Source organism: Sarcophilus harrisii, chromosome 3, assembly GCF_902635505.1.
Source record: "Sarcophilus harrisii chromosome 3, mSarHar1.11, whole genome shotgun sequence".
NCBI classification, from domain to species: Eukaryota; Metazoa; Chordata; class Mammalia; order Dasyuromorphia; family Dasyuridae; genus Sarcophilus; species Sarcophilus harrisii.
Window position 1 is genome coordinate 277,153,622 of NC_045428.1, and position 22,478 is coordinate 277,176,099.

Consider the following 22,478-nt stretch of genomic DNA (forward strand, 5'->3'; position numbering starts at 1 on the left):
TTTTTTTTCTCCCCCATAGCAAGGCAGAAAAATGGGAAGAAAAGAAAGTAAGTGATTTTTAAATTGAAATCATTTTAATAATATGTTTTAAAATAAGTTTTTAAAAATAAAACAAAATAAAAAATAGGGCCAGAAAGATAAGTAACAACTTGACCCAGATCATATAGCTATTCTGTGTGGCAGATTGTCACATTTCTTCACTTTTAGGCTATATTCTTTCAATTTCAGCATGTCTCTCAAATTGTGTCAAAATGTTACTCACAATACATTAAATGATTATTGTATATTATATCTTCCTAGTAATCTGAGATTTTATTTTTGCAATAAAATTTTAACTTGGTTCTTTTTTTGAAAACTCATCAGACATCAGTATTTCATTTTTTGACTTCTGTAATTAAGCATAGCAAGATAGAAACCATCAGACTACATAGTTACAAGTATATGGTTTCATGACATCTGTAGAAAGTTAAGTTATGCTCTGTAACTATAAATGAGGATTTTTTTTGGTACCATAACATGAACTAATTAATCTCTGTGCATCACTGCCCAGATCCTGCTTACTATCTTGGTTGTATGGATGAACACTGGCCTTGACCATATAGGTCTGTTAGTTGGAGTCACAATTGAAGTCGGGTTTGTGATGAGTCTTCATATCATACCTATGAAACACTGGATATCCATGAAAAAAGGTCAAATGTATAAAAACCTGGTGTCCAATTCACAATTTGCAAGCCATGGTCTCCAGGGTATGTAATATGTGTAACCTGTTCCCAGAAAACTCTGAAAAGAAATGATTGCATTTGAATACAATGTATTCTACAACAATAGCTTAGTATATATGAAATTAAAAACTGCTGGTTGTCCACAAATGATAAATAAGTAGATTTATTTGCTTTGGTTAAATCATTATACAAATGAGTTATACTTTGTAGTCAGTCTATCTAAAATGCTGATATTAAGATCATAAGATTGCAACTTTTAGTGGTAATAGTGAGTTGCTTGGAGTTGAAATCTCTAATAAATCATAAGTTCACAGGATAATAGTATTAGAGTTGGAAGGACCTTTGAGGCCATCTAGTCAAGCCACTTTGTTATATAGTTAGGGGATTGAAGCTGCCTGACTCATCTAGGGTTATTAAATAAGTGCCTGATTCCTGATTCCAAACCTATTATTCTATCATCTCCATTGTGCTGTCTCTATAATGAGATTCATTATAGTATCACACACACACATCTAAAACTGGAAGGAACCTCAGAGCCCATCTCATCTCCTTATTTTACAGATGAAGTAATTAGGACCAATGAAAGATCAGTAATCTGATTACAGTCACCCAAGTAGTAAAGTACCAGAGATCCCAGACTCTAGAGCTAGGGCACTTTCCACTACCTCATATAATGTAGTGGGGTACTTAATATATTAACTGGAATATTCTGGATGTAAGATCTTACTCAACTATCTGTGGAATCATAGTGATCATTTCACAGGGTCTTAAAGATATCCATTATCTGTTATTAAAAGCATCAGTCATAAAAGTACTGTAAGCATGGAAGGGATAGCTAGGGAGCACAGTGGATAGAGTACTAGGACTGTAAGGAAGAGTTATCTTTCTGAATCTAAATATGGTCTCAGACACTAACTGTGTGACCGTGGACAAGCCATTTAGCCCTGTTTGCCTCAGTTCATCATCTGTAAAATAAACTAGAAAAGGAAATGGCAAATCATTCTAATATTTCTGCTAAGAAAACCCCAAATGGGATCATAGAGAGTTGAACATGACTGAAGAACAGCAAAACATGGGAAATTTTAGTTTTGTACAGGGACAAAACTGAAGGAAAAAAATCAGACAAAGAAAGGATTCAGTATTATAGAGAAGGCTTAAATATAAGTCATGGTGGACTAGAACAGTAGGGTTAAATACAAAGCTTTTCAAAGAGAAAAGGAAATATTTCATACATCAGTTTTTATTTTACTCTGGTCTGTGAGATAGGCTGTATCCATTTTACTGAGGAAACTCGAATTCCAGTCCAAAATATGCCACTAACTGGGCATGTGGGAGGTACAGAGGATGGGATTCCAGGCTGAGGCCAGGAAGACCCGAGTTAAGATTCAGCATCAGATACTCATTAACTGTGTGACTGGGAGCAAGTTTTTTTTTTTTTTTTTTTTTTTTTTTTTTTTTAAATCTGTTGGCCTTAGTTCCCTCATCTGTAAAATGGGGACAATAATCACACCTACCTCCCCAAGTTGTTTGTGAGGTTCAAATAAGATCATTGTAAACTGCCTGACACACAGTAGGCTTTATATAAATATTAGCTACTATGTCATCATTATTATTTAATTAACTTGAGCCTTTCTTATCTAATCTGTAAAATAAAAGTATGATCTCTAAGAATACTTCTAGTTTTTATACTCTAAGATACGGATATTAATTCAATCTCATTAACCATTTATAGTAATGGAAGAAGATAGCTTTACTCAATAAACATTAAAGATAGAAATAAATAGCTAACACTCAGCTATCAAGCCATCAAGGATACTATAGCACAGGATTTGGAAATTCTGAATAAAGTCTTATAGTTTGAGCTCTGTCTTACTAAGTGCCTGTGGAGAAGCTTAGTGACGTATGTGGTAGTAAAATCAGAAAATTAACGCAAGCCTGTTCTGTGGAGTCATCATGGAATTGAATTTAGCTGTTTAAAGCCTTTGGATAGGCTTTGATGATTTGAAGCCTGATTTTTACATAGGGTACCCTTTAATAATGGTCTTCAGTCTGTTTCCATGGTTCTTTCTAAATTAGTTTTAAGACACAAGGTTAGGTTCCACAGAAGAAGAAGATGCTCTTTCCTTCCCTAACTCTCCCCCCCCCCCCCAATTATCTTATTTGTTATACATTCTGATTCCAGTGTTATAAATTTTACGGGTACCCTTTAATAATGGTCTTCAGCCTGTTTCCATGGTTCTTTGTAATTAGTTTTAAGACACAAGGTTAGATTCCACAGAAGAAGAAGATGCTCTTTCCCTCCCTAACTCTTCCCCCCCCCAATTATCTTATTTGTTATACATTCTGATTCCAGTGTTATAAATTTTGCTTAATAAAGTAAACTACTCTCAGTGATTTTTAAAAAAAAAAAATTTTTAGGTTTTGTTTTTTTTTAAAGCACAGACAAAATTGGCACTTTACTTATGGGAAAATTTTGCAAAATTGCCCTGACTAAAAGTGATTTTTGTTTTGACTTTCCTGTGAAGTCATCCAAAAAAGCCCAAATTGCTGCCATTGCTTTGTGTATAGAACTTTTCACATAGACCGTACTTGTCCTCCAGCCAAATCAGTTAATTCAGGTCGTGGAGTGACACATTTATCCACATTGAAAATGTGCAAAAAAAACTAAAGTCACGAAATCTGTATGTGTGCCGGCTTTATAGACAGACTAAATTAAATGGTATTACAGTAAAGGAAACTTTGTATTAATGTCCTTGAGAATGGGGTTTCCTGAACAGCTCCCCTCCCTTCCCCCATCCCACTCCCCTTTCAGTAGGAAAGGCAGTTGCTTAGTGATTACAAGGACGACATCACTTGGCTAGTATTTTGGACTTAACTCAGCATGTGACATCAGGTTCCTTTAGAGTTTTCCACATAAAATGAATTCTCCAAAGAAAACACAGAAATTTAGCCTTAATCTGAAATCCATTATTACATCCTCTAAGGTCTCATTAGCCACCTCATAGTGTTTTTTAGTTTTTATTTTATTTCCAGGTAGATATTTATAAATACTACACATAATAAACTTTTGCCATGCTTTTTAGGATTTTGGTCATGTAGTTCATAGAATCAAAAATTCACAGCTAAAAGGAACCTTAAAGGTCATTAGGCCAACCCTATCGTTTTTCAGATGAGAAAACTGGGGTTCATGTTTAGTGGTTTGCCTAAGATACCACAAATAGAAAATCGGTATCAAATAAAAACTTCTATCTGGAAATTCTACCTTTCCAAAGCATTTTCATTTTACTCCTCCTTATTCATGCCATGACCTAATCAAACTCTTCTAATTGCTGCTCCTTGCACAGAATTTTCCATCTCTTACCTTTCTGTCTGCATAAACTGCTTTCTCTCTTTTCTTCTTTCTGAAAAAAGTAAGATCCTTGTCTCTCAAACCATCTATATCCTTCATTTCCCGGATAAGATAACCCTTGTTTTTGCCTTCCTTTCTTTTTATATTTAATTTTTGTTTCATTTTTTTCAATTACATATAAACAAGATTTTTTTAAACATTTCTTTTTTTAAAATGTGAGTCCTAACTTCTCTATCCACAATTTTCTCTCAAAATATAAGTTGTCACTTGTCACTAGATCAGGTAAGAGGTCTTACCTGATCCCATCCCCTATTACTGCTTTTCTCCTCCAAAAAAATTGTTTATTATATTTTTCATATTTACTTATGCATTTATATGTTGAATTTATAAGCTCAGTAGAATCTAAATTTGAGGGCAGGCATTGTTTCATTTTTATCATTATTTATTTCTAGCTTCTAGCATAACACCTGGCACATAGCAAATGTTCCATAAAATGCTCAGAATTCACTTAAATACCTTTATTTTTTTTAGTATGGAAATTTGAATTTTTTTTCTATGTAATTAATATCACTTAAATTTTGGAGAGAATTAAACTTCTCTTAAGGGATCAGTTTTGTTAATGCTTCTGGGGAGGACTGGTTGAATCCTTGACCAGAAATAGCCCAAATAAAATGTAATAGCATTTTGAGTAGCTTTTTTGTGGATGCTTTATATTTCATAGCATTACCAAGAAAAAAGTCAGGGTCTCTAATTTCTTTTAGTTGTAGTTCTATACCTGTTTATCTGAAAGCTTTGAAACTTTAAAAAACATTTTCTTTTTTTTCTCTTTCGTATTAGGTTATATAGAGTTTATTTTCATAGTTTGATGCAGAAAGCCTTAGAAAAGGTTAAAACCATGTATGTAGGATTCAGTATTTGCAGTGAACCTGAAAAAGGAGGCATATGCTCAAAATTCCAAGATGGGTGACTCATGATGTGATACAGAGGAAGCCAAGGGGAAATTATCTATGTATCATGTGAGTGGAAAATAGGTTTACATTCTCACACCCAAACATTTCCATCTGGAAGTTGTTCCTAAGTAAATGATATATAGTGTTCTCCTATCTTTTCCAGTAGCAGTCCAGGGAGGGAAACACTTTCTTCAATAATTTTTTTTCCTTTTCCTTCTAGGTGACATTAAGTTTAATGACTTCTCCAAGTTGAAGGAAACTGCTCATTTTTATCCATCAAAAGGTCAAAAAAAATCTTAGATGTGAGACGTTTTCATCTCACTTATTGCCCTTTCATTTGCTGAAATATCCCTTTTGAGTTAATTCTAAGTTGCACACTCAAAGCCCATCTCATATTTTTGTCTGCTTACTTTAAATATATATATTCGGTTCTTTCACACTGCTTTCTGAGTTAAATTTGCCCCATCTGCCCAATAATGCTTAACATTCAACAACAACAACAAAAATGAAAATTCTGGGTTGTGTTCCACACTCAGTTGCCACAGTCCTCTCTCTGGGTTTAAATGACTCTCTTCATCAAAAAATCATTGGAACTGGCTTCAATCATCTCATTGTTGAAGAGAGCCACATCCATCAGAATTGATCATCGTATAATCTTATTATTGAAGTGTATAATAATCTCCTGGTTCTGCTCGTTTCACTCAGCATCAGTTCATTTAAGTCTCTCCAAACCTTTGTGAAATCCTCCTGCTGGTCATTTCTTATAGAATAATAATATTCCATAACATTCATATACCATAATTTATTCAGTCATTCTCCAACTTACTGACTTTTAGACAGTCTCCAAAGCTATGATACTTTTCAGAACTAGATGCTAATAGTCATAAAACAGTAGATATTAGAATCATGCATTTGAGGGTTGCTTCCTACCCTTTCAGAATCTCAATTGCCTTATCTCTGTTAACATAGATAGTCCCAAGGCAGTGACAACCCATGACTCTTGGTGCCCCACTGGGTCACCATTTTGGCAGTGTTGAATAAACATTAATGATAGAGACATGAAAGATTATGTCTACAAATTATTGCTAGAAAACTGTTAAAGCTAAATGAGGACATGAATGCCACAAACTATGGGGGCTCAAAATAATATTTAATATAATACTCTTTATTTAGATGGAAAATGTAATATTGTGATGACTAAGAAAAAAAAAAATCTCCTTGCTACCAGATCTCCCTTCCTTCCTTTCCTCCTTCTCTCCCTTCTTCCTTCCTTCCTTCCTTTCTTTCTCTGTTTCTCTCTCTCTCCCTGCTTTCCTTTCCCTCTCTCCTTTTTCCTTTCCCTTTTCTTCTCCTCCTCCCTCCCTCTCTTCTTCCCTCCCTTTCTCTGTCTCTCTCTTTCTCTCTGTCTCTGTTTGTCTCTTTTTCTTTCTAAACTCAGGTCCAATTTACATTTAAAAGTCCATTCAAGCCAGCTTACAAGGCCACCACAAATTCCTGAGAAGATAATAAACCTATTCTGAGAATGCAAAAGTATGCCAGATGTGTGAAGGACATGGGAATTGTTGGCAGTTCTGAAGGCTCATATCTCTTGCCAATTCTTTTGTATTTGAGTAGACCTTTCTATACTGCCATCCATTGCCAATTGATTACAGGATTGTTGCTGTTCAGTCTTTTTCAGTCTTGTTTGACTCTGTGACCCCAGTTGGGGTTTCCTTGGCAGATACTGGAGTAGTGTGTCATTTCGCCTCCATTTCATTTTATTGATGAAGGAACTAAGGGAAACATGTTTAAGTTACTTGCCCAGGGTCACACAACTAGCAAGCCTCTGAGACAGGATTTGAACTCAGGAAGATAAGTCTGTCTACTATGCTATCTCCCTACCCCTGACTACAGAATTACAAATAGATAAAATAGAAGACATCAGGCACTCTCATTCCCATGGCATTCTCAAATGCATTTTCTGTGCAATTTTGTGAGGAAAATAAATAACATCAATTTACTAGATTCTAAAGTACCCTTAATTTTGTCTTTATTCATAGAAATGAATAATTCTCATTGTAAATATATTCCAGAGTTCTACTTATCAGTTATTTAGAGTACCAAGAGAAGGTTATACTTTCAGTATAACATAACTCCTGGTACTTAAAAAAAAAGTCAGTGTGGAATGTTAAGATGGGATACAACCATGACTCCACTGTTTCGTTTTAAGATTTTAAAGTATTTTAATGCCATTTTAGAATAAAAGCTTACCTTTCCTGCTCTTTTTCCATCAGATTTATGAATTCATCACTCTTTTCCACGTATTCTTTATGTTTTCTTTTTTCTTCCTCTAACTCCAGTATTGTTTGTCTGTGAGCTTTTCCTATTATCAAAAGCTGTTCAAGCATTCGTTTATAAGACTCTTTCTGTTTTTCAACAACTTTGTCCAGCTATAAAGGGGGGGAAAAAGCAATTACAATTCCTATAATATCTGCCATAGCAAATTATTCATGTCCTTCTATAGGTACACATTTTGATTTAACTTTCAAATACAGTATTTCTAGACTCTTCAGAATTCAGGGGCAGGAGGATGGTTGTACATCTAACCCCATGGAAGCACTTTTATTAGTGTTTTGCCTATTCATCTGGTTGTCAAAACTGTGGCTCCCAGAAAAAAATTTTTTGTCTCCCTTTTCTTTTTTTTTTTTTTAATTTAATATTAGCTTTCATCCTTCCAAAACCTTGTGTTCCAAATTTTTCTCCTTCCCTCCTGCTCACCCTTCCCGTAGATAGCAAATAAATAATCCAACATGAATTAAATGTGCAAATTGTCTAAACATGTTTTCATATTTATCATGTTGCACAAGAAAAATCAGATCAAAAAAACAAAAGAAAATGAGAGAGAAAAAAAGCAAGCAAACAGCAACAACAAAAAAGGTTAAAATTCTGTTATGATTCATACTCGGTCTCTATAGTCCTCTTTTTGGATGCAGATGGCTCTCTCCATCACAAATCTATTGGAATTATTGAAAACAGCCAAATCTATCACAGTTGATCATCACATACTCTTGTTATTGTTTACAATGTTCCCTTGGTTCTACTTACTTCACATATCATCAGTTCATGTAACTCTCCAAAAGTTTCTGAAATCATTCTGCTTATAGAACAATAATTTTCCATCACATTCATATACCATAACTTATCCTGCCATTCCCCAACTGATGAGCATCCACTCAGTTTCCAGTTCTTTGCCACTACAAAAAGGGCTTATACAAACATTTTTTGCACATGGATCCTTTTCCCTTTTTTATGATCTCTTTGGGATATAGACCCAATAAAGTATGGTCTCCCTTTTCTCTTGGCATTAGGACACAATTTATACACCCACCTCTTTCCAGAAAAATTAAACCTAAGGAAGCCATAGAGTACAAAATCTGATGAACATGTTTTCACTCTTTGGAAACTTTGGACTTTGACCATATTCATCATAGCTGTTGTCCTTCTTCTCCTGAGAGCTCTTAGATCCATATTAAACATATCTGTCTGGGTTCATTGATTTCTCTATGCTTTAGCTTCTCATATTTAATATGAGGAGGTTGGAAAAACTGTCCACCAAGATCCCATTCATCACTAAATCTATAAAACTATTACTTCTTTTATTGGTTTGCATGTGAGGATTTTTCAAGGTTCAATTTTTATTGACTGTAGGAATTTGAAATTAAAAAAATTGGTTTGACTAAATAAGAATAGATCCTGAAACTGTAGAAGTCTATAATATAATGAAACTTTAAAAACTCACTGTTAGATTCACATTGTGATCACAGAGAAATTAGATTCCACACCACCACCCCCTAGATTTTATTGGAAATTTGTCAAGGGTAAATATGAAGATGGAATTGGAAAGAAAGGAATCTTGGTTTTAAATATCTTAAAACAGTGATTATTTTGCATAATGTTGAAGTAATGATTAGCTTTTCAATAAAACTTAGTCTGGTCCTCATGTATCTAGTTTAGGGATACCCTTTTTAATATAGTCCATATTGCTTAGTTTTTTACAAAGCTTACTGCTCACAACCTATGAGAACTGAAATATCAGAGTAAGCAGCCAAGAATGAAGTTATAAATTTACACTGTAATTTGTAAAACCACATCTTTTTACTTTTCTGAAGAGGTAGACAAGGGGGGGTATGTTGACTGAATAGGAAAATGAGATTTAAAATATCTTTTTCGTGTACTCCAATATTTCCATGCTTCCCCCATCTCTTTTCCTTCTCTGAAATGATTTGGAAACATTATTTGAAGAAAAATTCTGTTATTTGAGTAAGTTGCTAGACTTAAACTACTGTACCCTTAACTCTTTTTAATAGCAGAATACCTACAATTCCTTGTTGTGAGAATTGACAGCACCTACTGATTCTTCTCTCTTATCAAGAATGGAGTACCAGAAAGAAAGATTTTGGGATGAAGATTGAAGTATACATGAAAATTTTTTTTCCTTTTCCTATTTTTCCCTTTTATGGTTAAAGTGCAATTTAAGACAACTCAAAGACCACCTTCTCCAAACTTTCCCAATTTCCCAACTGCTAGTACTTTTCCCCAAACTACTTTGTATATATATTTTTATATAATCATGTATGTACATGGTTCACCCAAGAATATATAAGTTTTCGGAAAGCAGGAGGTGTTGCATTTTTCTGTTAGTATCTCCCCACTTTACACAGTGCTTACTTGGCACAGAGTAGATGTTTATGCTTCATAAATTAATTTGATTAACTGATTGCAGTAGTGAAAGGTTTCTAAGATTCTCGATTCTAAGTGATGTTCAGAGGATTTTGCTAAAGCTCTTTTGTTCATTTTGAATGATTATTTAAGGTTGATATATGGAATATCATTGATTGTGTAAGTGATATAACTACCCAGAATGCAGGTTCTAAAAGCTCTTTGACATTTAACCCAAACCTTAAAAAGTTTTTCTAAATGCAATAGGTTTTTCATGTAGAACTAAAACTCTGAGGTGAGCAGGACCATATTCCTTTCACTGCCACCATCCTTATTACCATCATCCTCTCCCTATTTTACCATATTTTCCCCAGTGAATTTTGATTTAAAAGAAAGTCTTTATATTTAAAGATGTTTAATATGCAAATCTAGGCTCCAATGTCACAATATACTATTTTTTAAAGTTGGATTAAATGACAAAGAGCTATTAAGAGCCCGGATTGGGGGCCTTTAAATCACCTACACAATCAAAGAAACCATTTATCAACTTAATTAACTAATCATTCAAAATATTATATCACTCTCAATAACTGGAGTATCTTGAGGTATAGCTTTTAGCGATCTCAATATTGTGTTTAGTAAACATGTCATTTGGATTATTTTTAGCAATGTAAAACCAACTAGAAATATAGAAATTTCATTTTGGGAAAAGACATACTTTCAGTAGTTTAAAGATGTTTAACTTTGTCTCTTTGTATATGCCTTTGCTCTATAGAGATCACAAAAATCTGTAATTCAGATACTCTGTGTTATTGTGGCTAAACAGTTCACCTTGTGTGACGGCCCTGGTGGTGAGCTCCTCCTAACAGAACTAGGCTGGTCTTTAAATAAAAGACACCTATGTAGGACTGTCTTTGAGACTATATCTAAATCCTTTCCACTTGGAAGGACATTCGTTGTTTTTGGTTCTATTGACATGGCATTTGAGAATTCAGGGTCACCTTAGTGTCACTGGGAAGCACCAGGGGAACCTTTTAGTACAGAAGAGTCAGAAGTGCTCTAAACTCCTAAAAGCCTTTTATCTGAAATGTTGCATGCACTTTGAGCAATGTGGTGTAGTAGCAGAGTTCAGAAAGTCTAAGGTTTTATTTTGGCATTCCTAGGCAGGCAAATCTCCCTTTTCTTATCTGTTGAAAGAAGGGATTCTATGAGACTTTTAAATTTCCATTTCTGTTCCAAGATCCTAACATACCTCTGAGTAACAGAGTGGAAGTTTAATTCCAAGCTTGCTAGAATTATATTTTTCTTTCTAACTTACCCCCCAAATTAGCATCTAAGTCAGATCTCTAATAATAATTAATAATAATAGATAGCAGTAATATGACAGTAAGTTTACAAAGCATTATGCATGTTTTATTTTATCCTCACAATAACCATGTAGGAAAGGTTTTATTATTCTTCCAATATAACAAATGTAATAATGGAAGTTCCTAGAATATCACAATTATTAATATGTCTGAAGCAGCATTTAAACTCAAGTCTTCTCAATTCCAAGTCTAGTACTTCAGACTGACTTCTTTTTTTTTTTTTTTAATATAGCTTTTTATTTACAAGATATATGCATGGGTAATTTTTCAGCATTGACAATTGCAAAACCTTTTGTTTCAATTTTTCCCCTCCTTCCCCCCACACTCTCCCCCAGATGACAGCTAGACCAATACATATTAAATGTGTTAAAGTATATGTTAAATACAATATATGTATACATGTCCATACAGTTATTTTGCTGCACAAAAAGAACCAGACTTTGAAATAGTGTACAATTAACTTGTGAAGGAAATCAAAAATGCAGGCGGACAAAATTAGAAGGATTGGGAATTCTATGTAGTGGTTCATACTCATTTCCCAGAGTTCTTTCGCTGGGTGTATATGGTTCAGTCCATTACTGCCCTATTGGAACTGATTTGGTTCATCTCATTGTTGAAGAGGGCCACGTCCATCAGAATTGATCATCATATAGTATTGTTGTTGAAGTATATAATGATCTCCTGGTCCTGCTCATTTCACTTAGACTTCTCTGAAATCATCCTGCTGGTCATTTCTTACCAAACAATTGTATTCCATAACATTCACATACCACAATTTATTCAGCCATTCTCCAATTGATGGGCATCCACTCAGTTTCCAGTTTCTGGCCACTACAAACAGGGTTGCCACAAACATTCTTGCACATACAGGTCCCTTTCCCTTCTTTAAAATCTCTTTGGGATATAAGCCCAGTAGTGACACTGCTGGATCAAATGATATGCACAGTTTGATAACTTTTTGAGCATTGGAACTTCCAAATCACTCTCCAGAATGGTTGGATGTATTCACAATTCCACCAACAATGTATCAGTGTCCCAGTTTTCCCACATCCCCTCCAACATTTCACATTATCTTTCCCTGTCATTGTAGCCATTCAGATTGACTTCTAAAGAATCTATATGTCCACCTTTTTAAATCTCCATCCTCAAAATGGCAGCCACTCTTACTAAATTGTCTTTTGTAAGTTGCTGGGGATTTTTTGTTTAGCTTTGTGCATGCTTGGTTTGTCATCTACACTCCAAACCTCCTGAAAGCACAGAGCATGTCTTATATTCTTTGTGTGGGTCCCTGGAGAATCCTAAAACTTTAATTCTTGTTGGAAATTTGGAGCCTTATAGCTACTTATTAGTTAGCTAATTGGCATATGTGATGTATAATTGGTTAGTTTAATTGACATGTATGATGTATAATAACTCATGATTCTTCTGAGCTCTTAGCACACAATATTTTTATGTATTATACTATTTTACATATGTAATATATAATATTTATATATAATGGAATATATTATACATGGTATTTATATACTTTTATGTGATTACACAGTTTTGAACCCAGTTTATATATTTTCTCAGTAAGTATTTGATTGATGGCTGTAGAATTAAATGGAATAGTCCAAATAGGATATATAAAGCCCATAAAGTCCTGTACAAACTCCAGAAATAAGGTAATTTGAATTTAATATACAAGTTATATCAGTTATTCTTTTGATTACTACTTTATATTTGTGTTCAATTACTACCTGCTCTAATACCCATTGTGACATAGAAGTGACTATTGGTTCCTGAAGGTAAAAGCGGCATAATGCAAGCCCTGACAAGTCATGTATCTTGTGAATTCAGTTGCATTTTCTTCTAATGAGTATTGCCCCTCTTTTATCCAAGCAAGAGATTTCTGGGAACTTAGAATGATGCCATTTCTGGTGTAAAATTTGTCAGGAATGTCATTGCTATACCCAAATTATTTATGTATGTGTGTGTGCGCCTACGCACATGCATCACAAACTCCTTGGTATCAAAATTCTCAAATTAATCTTGCATCATCACTTGAACTTCACAGGAACAGATACTGACTTACACTCTCAGCTTTGACATTATTATGTCACGATTCACTTTCTCTCATGTTCCTCGTAACAGTCTCTTTTTGTTCTCAATACTCTCTTAATAACTGTGGCATACTTCAGCACAAAATATCCAGAAGCTTCCTGACTTACCTGTCTCTTCTGATTACCAGTATCCCAGTTAAGAAAACTTCTAACAGATCTTTTATATAGATTATATGTCATATATGTTTTTATATATATATATACACATCTATATATTTAGATATATAATATGTATTCAGAGAAGATGGAATGGATGGATAGCTGTGAGCCTTCTTCTTCTCCTACCTCTTCAGTTTCTAGTTCTACCGGACTCCAAAGATTTTTAGTAAGGGCCTACCAGTCAGCTTTGTTTTAGGACCTGGCTTAGTTATGTTTGAAGATTGAAATAAAGTGTTTACCTGTTACTTGACCTCTCTAGATCTTAGTTTCTTATCTTTAAAATGTGAAGGGGTTAAACATTGGTATGGATTCAGAGCATACAGACTCATCTTTAAATTAGTTAAATGTAATATCATAGGTAAGGTCATAGCAAGAAAGTCATATAATACATTCCCAATGCAATTCTAAGTGATAGTTTAGTCTGAAAGAAGCATCAGTGTTCCCTTCCTTTAGCAAAGTTAGTTGGAGTTATAGATAGATAGATAGATGATAGATAGATAGATAGGAAGGAAGGAAAAGGTAGGTAGCTAAGTAAGTAGGAAGGAAGAAGATAGAAGCTGGAAATAGACATAGAGAGAAGGCTGAAGATATAAATATGTATATGTGTATGCAAATGTATATATGTGTGTATATATATATGCATGCATGTATATATATACATAAATATATTTAAATTACATTAAATTTGCTTTTTACTCAAGGCTTCTAAGATTGGTATAGAATAAAATTGATGTAAAATGGGATCTTTTGGGGGAAAATGATGGGGGTGAACCCTGAAACTGGCCAAACTCTCCTCTGGAAGAGGCTCACCCTCAGGGAATCTAGTTAAGTGGTCTCACTCAGTTGAGATTGTGGCCAAGGACCCAGTAGCTCAATAAGTGATTTTATTCAGTTGGAGATCTCGGCCTGATAGTCTTCTGTTGAGTAGCCCAAACTGCTCCCAGCCCCCAGGCTAAGATTTACCGGATATAACAAGAGTTAGTCAACCTATTTTCATAGACATACTAAACAGGACCTTGCCCACTGTTGAAGATATCTTCTCAGTGTAATCCACCTTTGCTATATTCCTTGCCCACTAAGAAGTCTGTCTTCCTAGCAAGCTGGCTTCTCAGTGCCAATAAATCCCTTTTTTACCACATAGATTTCGGGTTTGTGAATTCTTTCGCATAGGACCTGCGCCTCCCACTAGAGGGGATCTCCAACTCCAATTCTCGCAACTCATCCAAATCTCTACTTCAGAGGAATGAGTTGGCTTAATTGCAAAATGAGAGGCTTGAAGTAGATAATTTTAAAAATTCTTATGTGTCTGTGAATCTTAAAAAAGTATTGAAAATGGGTATCACAAAGGTAACAATGGAGAGGTAGCTGGTGGGTAAGCAACATGTAATAAATGAAAAATGTTAAAGAACTGGAGCAAAAGAGGTCAGAGGAAAGCAGGGGAATCCTTGTTTTTTTTTGCATTGTGGGTCTCTTTAGCTGTCTGGTAAGGATTATGGATCCTTTCTCGGAATATCTTAAAATGTACAAAATGAAATACTTAGAATTACAAAAGAGATCAATTATGTTGAAATAATGTGGTTATCCTGATATTCAAACCAAAACAAAAAATTCAAGATCCTCCTGAAATCTAAAGCTATGGTTTTAATGGCAGAAGAAAATAGGCTAATTATGTGGCAAAGGCAGAAGATGATGCATAGCTCAAATACTCCATTGGTATCCTCACTAGTCTAGCCTCTGACATGTTGCATAGATGCCCTGTAGTGAACTTCTAGGAGGCCATGGGCAAGAGTTGCATTGAATAAGCAGGCATTAAAATTCATTGTGGGAGGGAATATTCACAACAGTGAGACATTCAGCTCCATTTGAAATATTCTAGGTGCTTTCTAGCTATCAAACTTATACATTTCTTACATTTTAAAGTTGCTAAATGCTATCAACAGTGATAAAAATTTAAAGTCTCTGCACTTAAGGACCTTACAATTCAAAGAATAAGATACATAACAGATGAAACAAGAAAGGGTAGAATATTGCAGCTGAAGTCAGAAGGCTGAAGTTCAATTTTGATTTTGTCACTGACTAACCATTTCACTACTCTGATACTTAAATTTCCTCATCTGTAAAATAAGAATAATACTTCACATGTTTTTTAATGAGTTGAAATATGTAGAATCACTTTTTAACTGTAATCTGCTTACAAATATAAATTATCTCTGTTAAACTCCCAAAGAGTTTACTCCTCTGTTCCTTACTCAGCTGGTATCTTTTGTTCTCAAAGAGAACCAAAATGACATCACTATGTTAGAGTTGAGTTATGGTGTGGCTATGTCACACAACACACAAGTTCAGGATACTCTGCTACAGGTCAGACACAAATAGTCCCTGTGAACATTTGGGGGTGGACTTTCTAGCTTTGTACATCTCTTATTTCTTCTGAGCTAAGGCATTGACAGATTGTTAGAATGATAGAATTCTAAAGTCAGGGGACCTCAAGATTACTGCAATATTTCCTCTAGAAACTACCTTTCAAGGAAAGAACTGCCCTCAAAAAAGGCTACAACCCATAAACACATACATGACTAGAATGCATGCTATAACATCATTAAGTATGAGAGACATTTAAAAAACAAAATGTTCTGAAATTTCTGAGAGGGAAGGTTATCATCAAAAAAACAAAATGTTCTGAAATATCTGAGAGGGAAGATTATCATCATCTGGTGATTCAAAAAATGCCTTTTGAAGGAGGTGGAATTTGAGTTGAGATTTGAAGGATGTATAGGAATTCAACAGGTGAAAAAAAGGGAAGAGGAGGCAGCAGGTTGTTTCAATAAACCTGCATAAATTATGGTCAACATCATAGAACATAATGGGAAAGAGGTAAGATAAATTTTAGGAATAAGAAAAAATTCGTTTACTACTTCACTTTCCAGGCTTATTATTCATTACAGCCTTTAATTGTCTCTATTTTTAACCCAACTACCATTCTTTCTCTTCCTCAGTGACATGCTATCTTCCATTTCTGTTTCTATTTCTGTCTCCCTCCTCAACTTTGCCTCCTGGAATACCTAGTTTCTATCAAAGCTCAGCTCAGTAGGCATATTAAGATCTATAGGAGGCCTTTCCATGATGAAAGGGGTAAGAGGGATGGAAAGAAAGTCAATAGGCTGATTTAATATTTCTATCTGCTAGTATCCTCTTCTCCCCCACCCCAAATTACCTTGTATATCTTGTGTGTATAAAAGTGATGGCTGTCTATTTTCTCTGCATTCTTTTAGCACTTGTTACCTGTGTTATGTATTCACTTCCTGATTTCTATTCTCCTATGTTGTGCTCTAGGTCTAAGCCAAAGGAAAGGCTTTTAATTGTTTCATAGATAGAATGCAAATTCCCCTAGGGCAAGGACGGTTTCATTTTTGCTTTTGTAGATATTCTTACTGTTTAGCTTTTTGCTTTGCATGGTCCTCTTTTATGATTCCTCTCTGTTTATTACCCCTTTTTATCCTGCATTTTCTTTGGACCCAATTTTTTACATGTTGTCTTCTGTTGGAAGGTGAGCTTCTGGAGAGAAGAAATGCTTTTTGCCTTTCTTTATAACAGCGCCTGGCACATAGTAGAAGCTTAATTTATTGTTTGATAATGCATTAATCAATATTGTTTGATTCTTCATTTGAGTTTAATTTGAAGTTGGATAAACCTTAGCAATTATCTACTCCAGACCCCCTTACAGTTGATGAGGGAGTGAATTAGATTGTCCAAGTAACTAGAAACTAGCAGAATCAGACTTTGTATCCAGGATTACTGAATCTATATCCACTGTTTTTCCTCCCACATCATGTCTTGCCTTTCTGCTAATTTAACTGACAATTTTGTCCTCTAATCTGCCTTATTTGTTCATTTAATAAATATTGTGGTAGGCAGAATTCCTGTATTGGGTGGGAGGTTGAACTATATATGATGTGATTTTATGAGTCTTGTATGAAATGGTTACTGTTTAGAGTACTTTGTATCTTCAAGGATGTTGCACTTAAGACTGGAAGATAATAAGCATTAAGGAAATACTTGTTAAATAAGGCTAAGTGATTTACTTGCTTTAAGTGTTTATAATAAGCATTTCCATAAGATAATGAATTCTGGCATATCACTGAGAAAGGTTCTTGACAAATGCAAAGTGGCATTATATTGAGACTTGGCACCTTTTCTGCTAGAGCTCAGATTGCAAAATGGCCATTAATTCCATCATCCTTTCAACACTTTTGTGAGGTATGTGACAAGTATTATTATCCTCACTTGAGAACTGAAGATAGACTTCAGGCCAGTGGTGGAGATTGGGACAGAAACCAGGACTCATGTCTCCTAATTGTGGAAGGTAAAGACATACTTTACTGTAAGTTTCCTTTCATTTATATATTCTTTAATATTAGATCTTCTAAAAATTAACTATTAAAGGGAATTACCACTAGAACCTTTTCATTTTCTTTTTAAAATTATTATTATTATAGCTTTTTATTTACAGGATATATGCATGGGTAATTTTTTAGCATTGACAATTGCAAAACCTTTTGTTCCAATTTTTCCTCTCCTTCCCTCCCACCCCCTCCCCCAGATGGCAGGTTGACCAATACATGTTAAATATGTTAAAGTATATGTTAAATTGAATATATATGTGTGTGTATGTGTGTGTCCATATAGTTATTTAGCACCTCTTTTAAAAAACAAAACAAAACATGTTTTATGGTACAGATTTACCACTTACAAGGCCTTTGCTATCTCTTTGTGACATTAATGTATATATGGTACATTTGAACTTGAAGAAGATGGAAGGACAAAATGGAATAGGGACAGAATAGAAGAAAACTTCCTAGTTTTCTTGATTGATTCCATTCCAACCTGGATTAGTAGGTTGCTTCACTAGTGTTGCTTCACTAGTAGTCAGTGCAATAATTGGAACATCACCAGAGATTTTAGGATATGACCTCTTCCAGAGGCAGCAGAGATATCTCACCTATACACTGAGGACTTTCTGTAAATGCAAAATTATTTAGCACTGCAGTCTGCTCATATTATCCATCTGTCTGGAAGGTGATAATAAGAATACTCAAGGGAGAGGGTGACAAAAACATACCATTTCTTTTTTTTTTTTTTTTTTATCAATATAGCTTTTATTAGTAATGAGACGCACCTGTCTCTTTTTACAAAACTATTTATTGATATAGACTAAAGTTTATAACCAAGCTTGCAGTGTACTCCACTTGGTTAATTTTTCATAGCTACAAGGAATGAATTTATTTATTTTTATTTATTTATTTGCAAAGTATATGCATGGGTAATTTTTCGAACATTGACCCTTGCAAAAACCTTTTGTTCCAAATTTTCCCTCCTTCTCCCCACCCACTCCCCTAGCTGGTAGGCAATCCAATACATGTTAAATAAAACATACCATTTCTTAGAGTGGTCCTAGCCAAAGACAATTTGTGGAGTAGAGCAGATATAACCATTCATGTTTTGCTCATCATTGTGTTTATAAATATACGTTTTTTCTCTTATTAGAGTTGGGATTTTATGAAAATTTCCCATATGTAGTCAAAATCCAGAGGAGACAAGACGAGTTAATGGTTTCTTTTGTGCAAATGAAAAAACTATATGCATATTTATATATTTTATATATTTACATGTATGTTTTATTTAGTTAAATGTTTTTTTTTTCCTTACTATACACAAATATCTAAAAGGGAAAAAATTAGGTATGAACTTTACATTGTAGTATATCCAAAGTTGAACCTTGGATCATTCTTTTTTGGTTTAATATATTCAGTCATAAAATACTAGGTAAAAGGAGACTTATCTTTATAGAATTGTACTGCTTGGAAAGATATGAAGTCCAGAGTCACAAAAATAGTGAATACATTAGGCAGGATTTGAACTCGAGTTTTACCCATTCCAGGTCCATCAAACTATCTTTCTTGTGCCTCCTATTTGAGGGTTCTGTTTTCCTTTTCCGTCCTATAGGTTATAAGCTCCCTGGGGACAGAGACTGGACTGACTTTTCCCACAGAACTTATTTAGCTTGCAATACCCAAGACCTCTTGTTATAAATATCAATAAAATAAATGAGTAATAAAGCAAGCACTAATCAACTAAAATAGGAGTTATGCTAGAAATCAGGAAATTTTATATATATATATCCTCTGAGAATGGGACTTTGGGACAGGCTATATATCCACTACATCCAGTCTTGTAAAATAGAGATAAAAGAGCTTCCCTTATCTTTGTTTCACAGGATGACTCACAGGGCCTGAGACCTCTGGGTTTTCCCCTTTATATGTAGAGATAATCAATCACCATCTATTTATTAAGCATATACCGGTAATGGACATATGCTAGATACTGGGATTATGACAAACAAAAGTGAAACAGGATCTTTTCTTAGTTTACAATTCTATATCTAAAATAACATGTAAGTAAATGCAAGATCTGAATGTCAGAGGATGTAAAAGGAAATAACATATTGTCCTGTTGTCATGACTTACAGTCTCTTGACCTCCTCAGTTCTTGGGTCATCATGCTTACACTAGCTCCTTTAAGCTTCTTCTTTCTCTATCTTGACACTGTGGTAAACCAGTTCTCTTGAGCTCTATGCCCCCTTATTAAATCTATGATCTTGCCCTGCCAAATCCCAACCCTGGATCACTCCCAATACTCACTGACTTACTCCTACTCACATACCATTGAATGAAGCTGGAAAAAAATCATGAAACTGGTGATGGGGTCTAATACAAATTTTTGTTACATAACTGGGCCCTCACTGTTACAAGACATTCTTTCTGTACCTACCTAATTCATTCACTATGCCACTCTCTGTAACAATTCTTTTACATAATTTCATCTCTCTTCAAATCTTTCATTATTTCCCTTTCCCCTATTCATTTGCTGAGAGCTTCATATTCTTCCCTCTTCAGTATTTTCTATCACTCCTATGTCTCTTTCACTCCTGTCTCACACAATGAAGTGGCCCTTCTTCTTTCCAAGGCAAACCTCTCTACCTGCACAAGCAATCCCATTCCATCTTGTCTCAATAGATTGCCCCTTCTGTCATCTTCACCCTCTTACTTATCATCAGTTTCTTAATATCTTTTAGCTGCCTACAAACATGTCCATGTTTCTCCTAGCCTTAAAAAAACAAACAAACAAAAAAAAAAAACTTCACTTTATTCTTCCATTTCTGTTTCTCTAATACCCTTAATTTAGCCTTTTGTAGTTAAACTTTTTGAGAAGTCTTTCTACAATAAGTATCTCCATTTCCTTTCCTTCCTTCTCTTAACTTTCTGAAAATTCTTCTGACCTCATCATTCAATCAAAACTGCAGTCTTCAAGTTACTAATCGTTTTTAAATGCCAAATACAATGGCCCCTTCTCAGTCCTTATCCTTCTTGATCTCTCTCTGCAGCATTTGACACTTCTTAAATTCTCCTCTCTAGGTTTGCAGAACACTATTCTCTCAGGGTTCTCCTCCCATGTGTCTGTCCACTCCTTGATCTCCCTTGTTGAATCTTCACTCTAATCCCTCCTGCCAGTCATGGGAATTCCACAAAGTTTGGGATTGGGTCTTCTTCTCTTCGCCCTCTATTTCATTTGATGATCTCCCCAGCTCCCATAGATTCAGTTATTTCTATGTTAATGATTCTGAAGTTTACTTATCTAGACCTGACCTCTTTCCTGACATCTAATTTTGCATCTCCATTTTCAGACCTTTCAAATTGAATATTCTGTAGGTATCATAAACTCAATGCATCCAAAACTGAAATCATTGTCTTTCTCCCCAATATTCCCTTTCCCCTCCAAATTTTCCTTTTACTCTTGGACGGTGCCACCAATCATCCAGAATTGTTGTCATAATTGTTTTCTCACTCTTTCCCTCACTCCCTGTATTTCATCTTCAGATTTTTATCTTTGTAATATCTCTTGAATACTTTCTCTGCTCTCTTCTGATACTGCTACTGTGTCTGTTAGCCTGTTGAGGAATCTACTTGTCATAAATGTCTCCCCACTCCAGACTATACTTCAATCAGCTAACAAAGTGATCTTCATCTAAAGTGCAAGTCTGACCATGTTGTCTTCTCCACAATAAGCTGTATCAGCTCCAGAATCAAATATAAAATCCTCAGGTGTCTAAAACCCTTCATAACCTACCTCCTCCTTTTTCAGGCTTTTTACACTAAGTGACTAAAATGCTTACAAACTTCTTGAAGATGTGAAATAATTAGCTAGTATAAGATAATGTTTTTTGTAAATAAACTGACAAATTGTGTAGACAATACATAGAAGATGAATTCAGAGTAGGGAAAGATCTATGTGGTTCAAAAAGACTCATGGAGTCTCAAGGCATGGATGAGAGTTGAAGTTGTAGACGGCAGAATGAAGGAAGGAATCAACAGAATATATTAAAAAAAATAGTAAAGAAATTCAACATGGCTACATTAAGGCTTTGTGCTGAGAAAAGTACTTATATTTTAGGCATTTGGAGAAAATGAATGGGGTTTTAATTTTGCATGGTTTTTAAAAGAATTATTTTGTAACTGAAATTTATGTTACTATACTATAGCACTGGAGTTGATCTAGTTGCTATATTTTATCAACTTGGTTTGGAATTTTGTCACAGCATATACCCTATGGTTATTAATTTGTATTGTAGGAATTTGTTGGCTCATACTATGGAACCGGTGATGGGGGTTCTAATTATTAAAGTATTTGGGGATGTGTCTGTGATCCTGTATTGCTTTTAATTTGTTGGGAGCCAGTAGAATGGTTTAATATTCCTGAGTTTTCGCTTTGGCTCCCCATGCTTAAAATTTGGATTAAATCATAAGTCAGCAAACTTTGGGTGGTCTAGGCCCAACCCCTCAGAGATGCTGATCTACATGACCAAACTCCTTCACAATTTGGCAAGGCTGGGAGTCTCTTTCTCAGGAGACATACAAGACGAGAATAGCAAGGATATTAGAGGTCAGTGCTGAACTCTGCTGCCAGAGTCATGTGGAGAAGTTTGTCCAAATTATGCCGTCATGATCTTCAGTTTAAGTATGTGGTTCGAATTCCCTAACTTATTTTTTTAAATGAGAAATTGATTAAAAAGA

At 34.7% G+C, this 22,478-nt stretch overlaps 2 protein-coding genes across 3 annotated transcripts in view; one reads left to right on the forward strand and one right to left on the reverse strand.

The window, feature by feature from the left end:
• Positions 1-22,478, reverse strand: part of FILIP1L (filamin A interacting protein 1 like) — a 321,412-nt gene that overhangs the window by 108,629 nt on the left and 190,305 nt on the right. For both annotated transcript variants that reach the window (XM_031959561.1, XM_031959560.1), the window contains one exon: positions 7,272-7,450. In XM_031959561.1, the coding sequence (XP_031815421.1) occupies positions 7,272-7,450 (179 nt within the window). The remainder of the gene's footprint in view (positions 1-7,271; positions 7,451-22,478) is intronic.
• Positions 14,951-22,478, forward strand: part of CMSS1 (cms1 ribosomal small subunit homolog) — a 256,396-nt gene continuing 248,868 nt past the window's right edge. The window contains exon 1 of the mRNA XM_031959563.1: positions 14,951-16,224. The gene's annotated coding sequence lies outside the window, so the exon portion shown is untranslated. The remainder of the gene's footprint in view (positions 16,225-22,478) is intronic.